This window comes from Arvicola amphibius, chromosome 1 (genome assembly GCF_903992535.2).
Source record: "Arvicola amphibius chromosome 1, mArvAmp1.2, whole genome shotgun sequence".
NCBI classification, from domain to species: domain Eukaryota; kingdom Metazoa; phylum Chordata; class Mammalia; order Rodentia; family Cricetidae; genus Arvicola; species Arvicola amphibius.
Window position 1 is genome coordinate 55,903,789 of NC_052047.1, and position 15,134 is coordinate 55,918,922.

Below are 15,134 nucleotides of genomic sequence, written 5' to 3' on the forward strand. Positions count from 1 at the left end.
CCTGTCCTGTCCGATCTCCATCATCTTTATGGTCTTGCATCCTGTCACAGTGGCTCAAGTCTGGCTGTGGTTTGTTATGTTTTGACAGGAGTTTGTTATAAAGCTGAGGATCACGCCTGGCTTTGCCTTTCAAACTTTCCCCTTTACGGTAGCCATAAACCTATGCTTCTAAAATGTTCCCTCTGGAGAGAATGGAAATTCTGGTAACAAACACCTTGGAATAAAAGAAACGGGGTGGGGGGTGAATGGAGGAGAATCTTGAAGAACTATTATTAAAGCAGCAAGGTGTGTCCCAGCCATCATTCAAATGCAGATGTTGCAAAGAAAACTGAATTTTTCCCAATACAAATGAGCTGCAGAGTGGACCTCCATTGGCTTGTTTACTTGTCTTTAATCTTTGGGATCTTGGACGAGTTGAGAGATGAGATAACAAAGTTAGTCCTGGGGTTGCCTGGAAGACAGAAATCAAGACATGTGCTGGGGCCATGGTGGCGCATACCTTTAATGCCAGCACTCGGGAGGCAGAGGCAGGTGAATCCCTGTCAGTTCAAGGCCAGCCTGGTCTACAAGAGCTAGTTCCAGTCCAGCTAAGACTGTTACACAGGGAAACCCTGTCTCGAATTCCCCCCACCCCCAAAAAAATGAAAGAAGAAAATCAGGACATGTATGTATGTGGCTCTCAGAAGTTCTTAGAGACACAAGTTCAGCTAAGAAAAAAGCTTAAAATTATATTGTTCTTTATCAACATGTGGAAGAAGAATGTATATTTTGTTTATATGATTCTTGTTTGTTTTGACATTTATTTCAAGTTGAGTTTCTCCCTTCCGCAAGTGTATATTGAGTTCATGCCATATAGAAGGTCCAGCATTCTAGCTGGTCCTATTTATCTGTCCAGCACCACTATGTCCTGGGATTCTGGTTTTAGCCAAATATTGAACGTAGTTGACTTATCAGGGACCATATCCTTAAAATCAACTCACTGTCTCCAGCAGCTATCAATTGCCGGTAGTTCCTCAGCTAGGTATAGGTTTGCATGACCCCTCACTCAATCCATGCTGAGATCTTGTCTGATGTGAGCTTGCAAAGGTCTTTTATATGCTGCCACAACAGTATGAGTTGATATGTTCAATTACCCCGTTGTGTCCAGAAAACACCGTTTTGTTGTATCCATCCACGACCACAAAAGGATATACAGAAGTCAGTTTTAGCATCCAAGTTCTCAGACATCCACAGGTAATCTTGAAGGGCATCTGCCGCAGATAAGTAGAGCTCCTACACACTTAGTGCCCCTGTGATGCGGATACTATTCCCATCTCATTTTAGTAGGGAAAAAGCATGGGCTGGAGTGAATGCAGAATCACACAGCCACTATAAGGTAAAGCTGGGACTGCCATGAAGGCAGGGTGGGTCCTGGCTAACATTGCTTAACTCCAGGCCTATGTGAGGGGGAGGTTAGGTCTGGTGAATCCTGGAGCAGATAAATCCAGGAGTCTCCCTATACCTTGATAGGAGTCTAAAGTGTTAGCAAAGAAAGAGGGAAGCCAGAGTAGAGAGCAAAGCTATGCCTGTCCTGGCTTAGCCTCCCTGTTCTCAGTTCCTGATATCTATTCTGTGTCTAGTACTTTTATCTCTTCATCAGAAAGTCCTCTGTCTTTGCAAGAGCAATAGAGTGTAATCCCAGAGTCTTATTTCATTTTATGAATGGAGCCACAGCACCATCATTGAATGGGAGTGGGAGCTTTCAGCACTGGATTAAACAGTGGTGGGAATGTGAGGCAGATGTGATATTTAGCCCACGAGCGATATTAGTGGGTGTGCCCGATTCAAGCCACTTGTTGCTGAGTCTTTGCCCACTGGATGCGAAGTGGTACCTCTTCTTCCCTGCATCCTTTGGCTTCACTGAGAACTCCACAAAATGTCAGCCTCAGCAGCTGGTGCCTGTGCAGTCTTGTCAGACGGGTGGATGCAGTCAGCCGTTATGTCCCGCTGCCAGGAAGCCTAAGCAACATTTAATTCTGTCAGAATGTCGTTCTTTTTCCTTGTCGACACCATCTAAGGGTCAGAAGCACAGGCCCCAGTGGACCACTGTGGAATGTGAACCTGACCTTCTTTTACTGTTTCTTATTTCCAAGGACTTTAGTTTCCTTGTAAAATGTCTCTGGAATGCTGACTTGGACTTTTAGCTAAGCAGTGTGCTTTCCATATGGAATTTTGATGTCTGGGAATTGTATACATAGATGTGAGACAAGCCCTACCTACCCTAAGAAATCTTAGACGGGAGACATAGTTTCTTTTTGCAAAATTCAACGTCAGCTTTAGTCTTTCAAAATGGTTAGTCTTTAAATCATGATTTTGTTTTCTTTTGTTTTGTACTTGAGCAATAAAATGTGAGTATTCCAAGAAAAAGCTCTTAGAACTCTGGTTTTGATGTTGAAAGCATGGCCCAGCAGCTAAAAGAGCTTTCTGCTCTAGCAGGAGGGCCAGAGTTCAAGTCCTAGCACTCGTGCCTGACAGTTCACTACCATTTTAGGAGGTCTGACGCCCTCTTCTGGTCTCCGCATGTACCTACAGACATGTGCATGGGCACACACACATACACATAAATACAGAAATTAAAGTATTTCTGAAAAAGAAAATAGAAATACATTCTTGTTGTTCTCTTCTCACTGTCCTCGATCCCCAGCCCTGAACTGGAAGGGGTCCGACCTCTGCCAGGAAACCCTTGTGCACACATAGCAGGTCTGAAGACTGGCAGCCTCTCTAAACAGACAGGCCAAGTCCACCTTCATTCATTTTCCAAACATCTCTTAAGGAACTGTTTACACCACCAATGTGCTTTGATATGTAAATGTTTCAGGAATGTTCTCTGGGAGCTGCACTTGAAAGACAATAAAATTAACAATTACAGCTCCGCCAAGTGTCCCAAAGTTTATGTCTGGAGAAGGTGGGGATGTAAGACTAAGTCAGTGTGTACTGAGCACAGCAGTCCCTGAACTGCCACTTTATGCAAGTGTGGTGTTAGTCCATGTAACTGCTCACTGCCTTGGACATTGCTGTCCTACTGGGCAGATGAAGAAACTGGAGTTGAAAGAGCAGAGATCCTCCATCCGAGGTCAAAGGATGTCTAAGGGGCACAGCCAGTGTACACATGGAGACCCATCAATGAAGAGCTTGTATAAGTTTACAGTTGCTCTCAGAGCACAAAGGAGACCTTGGAAAATAAGAAGGAAAAAGGACACTACTCCTCCAAAGAGTGCAGTACTGCAGTGGGCTTTAATGGAAGGGAAAGGTTTCCGGGGACACCAAATATGCCAGCAATGCTGAGGAAGGGGTGAAGCCGCAATGGAGCTGAGGAAGGGGTGAAGTTGCCATGGAGCTGAGGAAGGGAGGAAGCTGCCATGGAGCTGAGGAAGGGCACAGGGATCTGACTAGCTCAGTTTAGAATCAGACAAGTTCCTCCTGTAACTTCAGACCCTGCTGTCAAGGGTTAAAAAAGAGTCTGTCTTAGTGATGCTTAGCACCTCTAAAGGACTGTCAGATATGATATCCAGCCCTTCACAGGGCGGCGTTCTACCTGCCTGCCTTCTGGAAGCAGAAACAACACCGCCTCCTTGCCACTCTTGAAAAGCCCATTGCTAAAGTCCATTGCTTCCTGGCCCAGATAAAATTGGAAATCTCAAATACACATCTGCTTTTCTGTCAGTCAGATGAAATTTGCTGATATTAAAATCTGAAATGGATTGACTTGGGTCATCTCCACTGGGCTGGGCTGAGTTTGGGACAGTCTGGTAAAGCACACTGAAATGATTTCATGAGAATTCTTGAAGTTTGAGAACATTGGGAAAAAAGGAAAGGTTTTTGTTCGTTGGTTTGTTTTTACTTCTCAAGTCTGTAGCATTGGTTTCTCTTCAGCAAGGTCAGCGGATTGGAATGAAATGTTGGAGACCATGGGGAGTGGTCAGTGAAGATGCTTCATCTATAGTAGCAACCCAGCAAGCTGATGCCCGTGACTACCAAATATCATCACATGATCAGTGTCTTGGAGATAGGTACACCCTGTGACGTAAATGGCAAAGTTTTAAAATCTGACAGTAGTAAGTGGGGATAAATTAGTAGCAGCACTTCAAAGGATAACTGTTGATTTCTAGTAAAATAAAAAATGTTTCCTTTCTTGTTGTCAACATTGTTGAAAAAAATGGAAAGCATTCTCTATGTTCTTCAATATGGAAGCTCTCAATAATAAGAAAGACAGCCTTATTGGGGTGGTACTTAAAAATCTATGATATGGTTTAGGAGGTAAAAGCACTTTTTGTGAATTCCAGGCAACCTGAGTTCCATCCCAAGAACCCAAATAGAAAGCCAGATGTGATAGTGTACATGAGTAATTTTAGCACTCCAAAGAAGAGATGGGATGTGGAGGCAGAAAAATTGCCCGGAAGCTTACGCATCAAGCCCAGAATATCATGTTGAGAATAAAGCTAACCACCACATACATATATACATATATCTATCTAGACATCATGTGTCTGTATGGATAATTAAAATATCTAGAAGGCTATGTGACATATGAATGTCAGGTGATCTGAGACCAGGTGAAGGTACCAATGGATACTGGTACTGCAGGTCTTGGTGGATACAGAGTGGCCGGGGCACTTGATGCTTACTAGTGACTGTGTTATAATTAGATGTTTAAGCAAATAGGCCTTCCTATTCCAGTAGAGAAAAACCCCAGGAAAGTAATTTGTTTATTCCAAAGTCAAAATTCATTTTAGTCCAGTGTAACAGCTTCCCTTGCATCACTTCTGAGCCCCTGGGGGCATATGCCAAGGCTCTTCCATTCCAAACAGAGGAGAAGACCTCCTGCAGGGTTTCCAGCATCAAGTTGTCATGGATGGAGATGGTATCACTTACACACAGCCTAATTACTGCCCATATCTAAAGACATCTCCTATCTGGATGTTTATTCTGCTGAAATATTGAAAACAACAGTAATGACCTTTGAACTCTGTTGCAAAGCAATCTCCAAAATAAAGTAAGGTCTGGCTTTATGTCCACAGAAGAGTCATGTCTCATGAGCCCCTAGAGAGTGCCTAATGTGTTGTTTTCTTGGACATAAGTTATTACATGACTAAAAAGTAACAACTTGGTTGAGAAGCAGGGTACGTCTCTGTCGTGCAATAGGCCTTGGGTTCATAAGAAGGGAGAAAGCACACAGGCTCTCATCCCCAGCAAAAGAACTATAAGTAAATACTGCGAGTGGGAGGAATGATCTTCCCCAGGGAAAAGCGCACCGACTGGTTATTTAATACTGAGGGCTCGACCCTGAGATTATACACACGAAAGTAACATTATATGAACTGAGCAGGTTATATTTAGAAAGTGTGTGTGTGTGTGTGTGTGTGTGTGTGTGTGTGTGTGTGTGTTACAAAAAGTAAGAGTCCATAGATTTTAAAGAGATTAAAGGGGTTCATGGGAGAATTTGGCGGGAGGAATTATGTAATTATAATTTCAGAAAATAAAAATTATTATTAAAAATTATATAGTTATACCAAAATCTAGAAATTCTACACATGCTAAGCACTTACTTGGTTTTGCTTTTCTGGGCATCAGGTTGCTGGTCTTTAAAATAAGGGTGTCAAATATAATCATGGATAACCTAATTGCATTTATTAAGTAATTGTTAGTATTTTATGTTATATTTTTCCACATATGTTGAGTGCCATTCACAATCACTAATCAGGAGCTAATCAGTGCTACTCTGAGTGGAGATCATTCCTACTCAAACCAGAGAAAAACATTCAACATTTCGATATGGAACCAGCTAGAGGTATATTTTAATACTACAGAAATCTTAGGAAATGTTTCTGGCCACCACTGGAAATAATTATATCTCTTTTCTAGTCTTGTCACTGTAATTTAGTTTCCAGTAGGGTGACTCATGTAGAATTCTACTTTCACTAATATAGGCTGTATGATAAATCAATTTACATTTTAATTTGTGTGACAATTTTTCAACTATGGATGTGTACACGTATGAACAAAGTAAAATTTATACTAAGCGTATTAATGTTCAATACTTTAAAATACGTTAGCAATTTTATAAAAGAAAATTGAGCAGTATTGAAAAAATGACTGATCAAATTAAGTGTACATCAAGATTCAAGAGCAAAATATAATGAGTACAGGACTAGAGAAAAGTTTCTTTCCACAGCTAGTAACATCTCAAGACAACATGTAGAACTCAGAGTCAATCAGTAAATATAGTAAGTGGCCCGGAGAATGCCCACTGCCTCAACATTTCAGCTTCTTCATGAAGTTTCTCTGAGAATTGCTGCAGTAAGACAGGAAAGACACCAACCATTTGGAGAGGAGAAATTGTAGACAGAAGTTTCTCTTTCGTCCTGTCCCACTGCCATTCAGTCCCAAATAAACACACAGAGACTTATATATAAACTCTTTGGTCTATTGTTCAGGCTTATTACTAACTACCTCTTACAACTTAAATTAACCCATAATTCTTGTCTATGTTTAGCCACGTGGTTTGGTACCTTTTCTCAGTAAAATATTCTCATACTGCTTCCTATGCATCTGGTTTGTAACTGTGTCTCTCTCTCTTTCCTCTTCCCAGAATTCTCTTAGTCTGGTTGTGCCACCTATACTTCCTGCCTGGCTACTTGCCAATCAGCATTTTATTATACCAATATGAGTGACAAATCTTTACAATGTACAAGAGAATTTACATTTGTTAAATAGCATTGTGATTTTTTAACCATATTTCTAATTAAAATATATTTAATTGAATACTTACATATTAATAGAGTTTTGGGATAGAAAAGAAATTCAAAACAGTATAAAACTATATTAATAGAAGAATTTAAATATATGATTTGACTAGATATGTGGTTAAAAATACACACCACCATTCAACATATGTAAAATTTCTTTTTTTTTTTTGGTTTTTCGAGACAGGGTTTCTCTGCAGCTTTTTTAGAGCCTGTCCTGGAACTAGCTCTTGTAGACCAGGCTGGCCTCGAACTCACAGAGATCCGCCTGCCTCTCCCTCCCGAGTGCTGGGATTAAAGGCGTGCGCCACCACCGCCCGGCCATATGTAAAATTTCTAAAAGTATCTAAGAAACAAAGGTTTTCTTACACATAACACTCTGTGGAGATCTATAGAAATCTTTTAATACAAAAATAATTAAACTAATGGACATATATTTCATAATCCTATGTGGGAAGATTTACAAAATGCCAATGGTTTCTTTCTAGATTTAATTGAACCAATGTCCCTCTCATTTCTTTGAATTTAAGAAAAGAAACTTAAGGTTCATTTTTAAATGTGCAGTTATAAAAACTGTGGTATTACCAAGTAAAGAATGCAGAAATAAATCCACGAGATATGAAGCATGACATAAAGTTTCAATACCTAAGAGTCATCACTGTGATCAGGAGTGAGTGAGCTTTGCACAGCAGAGGAACTCATACCAGATGAAGCCAGGACATTCATCTTCTTGTCTTTAATTAATGGATACAGTGGCAGAAAAAATACCTAATCATTTTTCTCAGCAGATAAAAAAAATGTATATGGAATTTGGGGTCCAAGTTGGCCAGTGGATATTATATGCAGGAAGAACTGGGTCAGTTCATCATAGATTGTCAGTGGCCACAACCTTCTAGAGACATGTTGTGGAACAAAAGGCAAACCCCTCACTTTAGCCTTTCCCTGACTCTGTCCCTGACTTCACCTATCAGCTTGGTCTCTTGGATAGTGCACCTGCCTCACTGCCTTTTTTGGTGACTTCATAATCCATCAAGCACATCTGATCCACATTCATGCCTGTCGGAGGTTACTTGTTAGTGCTGAGCCCTAGCCCTGGCTCTCTCAGATTGCAGATCTTCCTGTGACCTTTCTCAATCAAAACTCAGCTCCACCTGCTCACACACCAGCTGCAGGCCTCCCAGTCTACACTACTTGCTACCACTCTAAACCCTCTGCCTGAATACTTGTAGAAGAGTGTCTTACCCATAGCAGGTATTTAATAAGCGTTGATGAAATGAATGAATCTGAAAAAAGCAAGAGACATCATTAGAGAGAAGATATTTAAATCAAATTGCTTTGGTAGAGAAAATAAATCAAGCCATCTTAGAATGAAAACTATGGCAGCCTGCAGCCACACAGCGGGGTTAGCTTGACTTGCTTCCCCCTCTCTCAAGAAGGAGAGAATCTGGCCAGAACCTGACCACTTCAGTCCAAGTCTTGTATTTTATTTCCACTGTTTTGACTATTTCTAATGGTTATTTTCTCCGTGTGAAGTCATCAGTTTGTTTTTATCACTCCTAGAAGCACTTTCATTTGCACATTAGCATAATACATCCATGGATTTATGAATACAAATGAGTCTAAAATTTAATGAATCTACACTTAGTACCTAACGTTACCACTGTACTGCAGGAGAATTTCCAAGTGAATTTATGAAATACAGCTACTGTAGCTGAGCTGTCCAAATGACCAGGATTCAGATATCCAATTTACTCATTAACAGGTCTAGAAAAAATTGTAAATAGCGTGAGATAATCGCTGGCTTTAATATAATTAATGTTGCCTGTCACGAAACACTGATGTGTAGCTGTACAACTGCTTCTTAATGTCGGAAAATCATAGGCTAACTAACCTCGAAGTGTTAAGTCACCCTGGGACACTGTTAGCTCTAAATCTTCCTCTCGTTCCCCATTTTCGTTAGATTTCAATCTCTTTCAGGACTCGGGATTGAATTGCCTTTGAAACACAGAAATTGACAGCATCCAAATTAGTAACTAATGGACCCCCCCCCCCCAAATCAAGAGATCTTACTTGGTTTCTCAGTGGACTCAAGGAATTCCAGAGCAAGTAACATGTGGACTTTTAGAATTGTAGTTTGAAGAAGGAACCTAGCAAAACTGAGTCACACCCAGCAAACTTAGATGAGTTGAGGAATTCAAGATAATGAGTATTCTCAACATTCACTTTTCTAAAAGTATTTTCACATTCTATTTTATTACAACCTTAGAAGAATTTTTTAAAAATATTTTAATATTTTACTTTGATCACCAGTTTGAATATTTTCCCATATGGTTACTTCTGTGTATGATTTTTCTCCTGTGAATTACCTATAAACATCGTTGAAAGTAAAGAAAAGTTTTTGTAATCAATAGCAGAGATAGAATGCTCTATAGGGTGAGGTTTCTGCTTTGGAAAGAATGCCTTAACAGGTTTTATTTTCCCACTGAGTTCCCCACTCGTACTATTGTTTGGGGAGTGCATGTGCCTCTGTGGGCTCAGGAAGACCAGAGGACAACCTTGAGTGTTATTCCTCAGGACTACAATTTACCTTGTGTTCTGAGAGTGGCTCTGGGGAGTCACCAATGTAGGCTGGCTGCCCAGCCTGCCCCCCAGGAAGCCTCCTGTGTCTGCCTCCCAATGCACCCCAGGACTTATAATGTGGGCTCTGAGGATCATATTTAGATCCTCAATGCTTGTACTTCGGGTATTTTGCTAATTGGATTATTTTCCCAGCCCATACCATTTGGATTCTAATTGTGTCTGCTGCTGTCTCCAAGTAAGACTGACAGACTAGAAAGTGGGTTCAGCTTCCACACATCTAGTACCTTCCTCACAGAGGACTTCCGGTGGTTGAGTTGAAGTGGTAACAAGCGGGAAACACAGTAGAAACTGTACAGGGCACTTGAGTCCAGGTCTTCGCATCTAAAACAGCTCTGAGTAAATCTTAGCTATTCCCAGACTAAATATATTTACCTACAAAGTTGAGTATTTGAACTTACTTTGCAAACATCCAATCCATTAATAATTTAATGTGTGATTTCCTTTTCTCTTTCATGAACATACACATAAATAATATATAGTATTTTTCAATTACCTAGCATAACAGAAAATCATCCTGTGTTCCTGACTCTCAACCCACTGGTGCTTCCTAACTTGAGGGACTTTGATCAAAATGTGTTAGGAAAATCCTTTTTATTATCTGCTATAATCTTAATCTCACTCAAACAATACTTCAGGCCTTCCCATGGGAATACTGTGTAGATTTATGCCTATCAATATTTAAATGATTTTAACTCCCGAAATTAAAACACAGGTGAAAAGGGTAAATTCAGTATCTGCATGTGAACCTAAGTCAGAACTGGTGTGGCTGATGAGTTAGCAGATCATGGAATCGCTGAAATAGTCCTAGATCTTCAGAGTAGCTCGGTGCATTGTTCTGTATGGTTGCATGGTTTTATACGTCAGGAGAATGTGCTAACCTCAGTGCTTCCATGGTATAAACTTGTGCACTGGACTCAGGATTCAGAAGACATTGGCCAACAGTTCAAAATCACAAATTCAAGTTTAATCGTTATGAATTATCACACTGCACATTTAGATAATGTTTAATTCTCCTGATAGAAGTGAATCTGAGAGGTGGGATGAAGGTCTGTATTCATGTAGAGCACCACCACGGAGCTCTACACCTGCTCCAAGCCCAGAGAAATTTCACAAAGCAAATGAATGGCTGTGCAGTGAGTTGATGGTGAACACATGGATTTTGCTCTGGTGCACTGTCCCAATTCATTGCATGCTTTATCAATTTATTTATTCATTTATTGAAGAAAGACCATCACTCTGTAGCCAGGCTGAACCCAAACTTATGACACATCTCCTTCCTCACTTTTCCATATGCTGGGATTATAACTGTGAATCACCACACATAACTACACAGAATTTATATACTGCATTTTGTGTGCATGCTTTCATGCGCATGTGCGTGTGTTCCTGTCACTGGCTCCTATATGTTCTTATCACACATCCTCTTTATGGTAAACAGAATAATGCCCCTCCAAAGATATCTATAGCCTAACTTATTGTACCGGTGAAAGTTCCTTCGTACTGCCAAAGCATCCTTCCTGGTCTGATTAGTATTGACTTTGAGATGGGGGAATTATTACGGACTCTTCATGTGGGTCCAGTGTAGTGGATAGGGACCAAACATGGACCACGGAAGCCAGGAAAACAGAAAAGAAAAAGAAGCCCTATATGGACCCTGCCTACTGCTGCTGGGTTTACAGATGAGAAAAGAATTATAAACAAGAACGTAGGCAGCCTGTAAATGCTGAAAAGAACAAAACAAGAAAACAGCTTCCCCAGAGCCTCCTGAAGGGAAGCCACAGCTGCTGATGCTGTTTCATTAGTTGAGTGAGACCTGTGTTTGCCGTTTTCCTGTAAGAGGATAATATGTTTGTGAGGTTTTAAGCCACTGTGTTTGCGGTGATTTGTTACAGCAGCAGTGGGAAACTAATACAGTCACTGACATCCCTCTTAATCCCCTGCAGCTTTGCACAGTGTGTGTGCAGATACTCTGTTAGCTCTTGTCATTGGTCCTCTCTGTCCCTTCCCTTCATCCGTGTTTGCTACCGTTTCCATGTTGGAACAGGCTGCATTGACCAAGCTTCCTCTGTTTGCAAACGATTGAAGCTTAACATAACTACCTTGAGATAAAAAGGGAAAAAAAAGGAAAAATAAGGGAGAAGGAAGAAGAACAAGAAAGAAGAGAAGAGAGAGGGCCAGGAGGGCACACGGTCCATAAATTGACTTCCAGCCTAGATGAGGGCTCAAATCAGCTCACCGATGATGTGCTTCCTTGCTTTCTCTTGGTGTGCAGGCTTCTATATGCCCAGGATTTACACGTTTTTTAGTAGGAACACTGCCTGTTTGTTTCAGGACATGATTCTGGAATACAATTATTTCTTTTCATTCATTATTCTGCAAAGAAATATCTTGTTAGGAGCATTTTGTTTCTACTCTCTATGACATCATCTTGAAATAGTTCTGGAAACTAATGCTGGGTGGCAGATAGAGGACTCTCTTCTTCGGGTGACCTCTCCACACTTGCTGGCTGGGCTTCTCACGATAGGGTATTAGAATAGCTTGGCTCAGTCCCCAAGCAGTATGGTTGAACTTCCTAGTTCTTCCTAAGGTGTTACCTAAACTGACACTTGGTAGTTGTGCCACATTCTATTGACTGAAGCAGATCACAGGGACCAGAGCACCAAATGAGAAAAGACAAAGTATAACAGGCATAGACAACATTGCCATAGCTCAGCAGGGCCACCTGAGGGGCAGCACCCACAGTGGATAAAGGGACTTGGTGCATAGTTCCTAACCACACCTGGGAAACCTAGTAGGGCAGTCTCACAAAGAAAGTGGGCCTGATAACATATGCTCGTCTCCAGCACTTTCCCTAAGATATTAGAAACCTTTCCATGCACAGAGTCATGTTTTTATTCTAAATATGTTCCCTTTATGGCTTGGGCATTGTCTCGGATTGAGAAAGTCATTACAAATTTAAGGTTAAAGTTAAGGGAATGTAAACTTCCTTCCCATTCATTTTTTTCTTAGACAGGAACTAAAGCTATGTTAATATATAGCGAAGTGTGCGATCGAGCAATTAAACTCTATATGATTTATAGAGAATAAACTACAATGCGATGAATCCAGTGGCAATTATTTGCCATAACCTTTTTTAATGTGACAATTCCTTGGATGTTATAGTGAAATATTTCACCCTTCAACTTCACTTTTATGGTGTGTATTTATTCTTAATAGTACAGATTCCAAATTGTCAAAATACTTGAGCTGATTTATGGTAATTAGCTTTAAGTTAGAACATTTGAAGTGCATTCAATTAATTTTATCTGTCTGGTGAAGTACAATAAGGTCCTCGGCTCTGGAAAGTTTTCTTTGTAATATTAGCTATGCATTTGCTGGGAGATGTGCCGGGCTCATATTACTCTCATTTGAATTTGATATTCAGGGAAGGAAATTGCAATATTTGGGATTAGTGAGTATTTAGGAAATGTATGTCTAAGGATTATTTGGGATAGCATCGCCGAGATCCTGGACTGCTGGCTTATCGCACACTTGTTGATTGATCTTACCAACTACAAATAGGAAGCAATAACAATGGCATAAATTCTCCAGAGCTTTGTCATCTGAATGTGGCTTCTTTAAGGATCATGTAACAGAACAGTTGGGCAAAAGATTCTCTTTAAACTTGTTTTCCCCAAGTCCGTGTACAAAAGAGCTATAGACCCACATGGAGTGGATTAACAGTGATGCTTTTAAAATGAAATTAAATATTCTAAATTTCAGAAAATGATGTGTGATCTTTCCTAGCTAAAGCTTTTATTGATGGTTTATCCGAAATATTATTTTTGTCTTTGTGAGGTATTATATAGTGAATATGAAAGATTTATTTAAACAAAAAACAAACTTTGGATTACTTGAGAGTGATCTTCAGGACTTTGCCTTTAAAATCTGCACATAAGCAAAATTCCTGATATTATGAGTTGGGATTTCCACTCTAAGAGGATCTCAAATCGCTCCTGAAGTCATGGCTAGTCCTGTGCTGGGAAGCCTCATAGATCAGAAAAAAACAGCTACTAGAAATGCTCAATCTCAGTGGACTAGAGGAGGCCAATTTAGAGCAAGCTGAGGTACCAGGTTCTCTGGAACTGGGCCCTTTAGTGTAGTGATAATTTTATATAGTACAAAAGCGAAGCAAAAAAATCAGAATCTACATGGTTACGATGCTTGAATGGAATGAGGTTACTAATCAGAGAGCCTTATTTTTAGAGTAGCTTGACATACACCACTGGGAAAGGTGGATTTATTGATGTTTTCAGATGTGGGGTTCAAGACTATTTACAAATCCTGTGACTTCATACCAATGTTTACCATGTCTCCTTTTTGGGTCTTAATTAGTAATTTCCTGTTTTGTTTTGTTTTGTTTCCTGAAAACCCGAAGAGAAAATACTGATAGATTTCACAAACTGAAAGGTAGCGTGGTATTAAAATTTATATTCCTGCTACTTATTAAAACAAAAACACATAGTTGGGTAATTAAGTTGTAAACAGCACATTGGACAAGCCAAACAGGTTGTCTGGCATTTGTTTTTCATAAAATATGTTCACTCAGAAACGTATATGAGACCCCAAGCATAAGTGCACTGTCCCCATTATTTTCTAACTATTAACTCTTATTTTTTTGGTTCCAGTAGACATAAGCCTCAGCGAGATGGTGGTCCCATTTTTCCCAAATAGTTAGGGATTATAGTTTATTTCTTACAACCCAAATGGGTCATGGCTGTTTAGAAAGAGAAATGGCTCCTGGCACAGTTTCCGAAGATGCCTGGCTCCAGGCGGCCACCTAGTTGGTGTGGGTTCATAGCATTGGTTGGTTCTGCATGTTCATGGCTTGCTCCTCTCTGTTTCTCTTGCAGCTATCGGCAGGACACTCATTCCCCGTTATTTTAGCACCGTGTTCGAAGGAGGGGTGACCGACCTGTATTACATCCTCAAACACTCCAAGGAGTCTTACCACAACTCATCCATCACGGTAGACTGCGACCAGTGTGCCATGGTCACACAGCACGGGAAGCCCATGTTCACCAAGGTACGGCCAGACTCGGGTACAAACAGACCTAAGAGGAGAGGAGTTCAGCTGCTCCTTCAGTTTAACAGCTGACAGAGGCTTTCTTTTCTATGCAAATAAACCTTTGATAACTGAAAGAATTCACGCAGTATTTGCGCTTGCCTATTTTGAAAATGTTAAGAAATTTTAAATGTGAACAAACAAAGGGGTCGTTTACTAGTTACACCTGAACTATTATCTGGCAGTTATCTGCAAACCAAAGGGGCAAACAGGGCTAGGATGCTTCCTCACGGTTTTGGAGATTCTAGGATTGCAAAGTGTGTCAGCCAAGCAACTCAGCCATGGGCACAGCAGAGATAGAAGTTGGTTATAAAACTAAGAGGCAGAGAAGCAGGGCGGGGGGCAGACAACACAGTATTTGAGGCCAAGTTCACAGTGTATGAAGGATATGAAATCTAAAACAGAAGAGGAAGGGACTCAGCATCATCTTTTATATATTTTCCACCTGTAATCTCTGCCATGGACTAGAATACCAGCATGTGAACTATCCCCCTCACTGAGGACCACTCGGCAGTATTAACACATGATCCGTGTATGTCCCCTTCCAAGTGGGAGAAACAGTAATGGTCAGTGAGTCACAGAAAGAATCTAGTAAACAGAAGTTAATT

General features: G+C 40.5%; 1 protein-coding gene across 11 annotated transcripts in view; it reads left to right on the top strand.

Annotated features, from left to right (window-relative positions):
• Ldb2 (LIM domain binding 2) overlaps positions 1-15,134 on the top strand; it is a 355,063-nt gene that overhangs the window by 268,687 nt on the left and 71,242 nt on the right. For all 11 annotated transcript variants that reach the window (XM_038312663.1, XM_038312681.1, XM_038312672.1 and 8 more), the window contains exon 3: positions 14,315-14,487. In XM_038312663.1, coding sequence (XP_038168591.1) covers positions 14,315-14,487 — 173 coding nt within the window. The remainder of the gene's footprint in view (positions 1-14,314; positions 14,488-15,134) is intronic.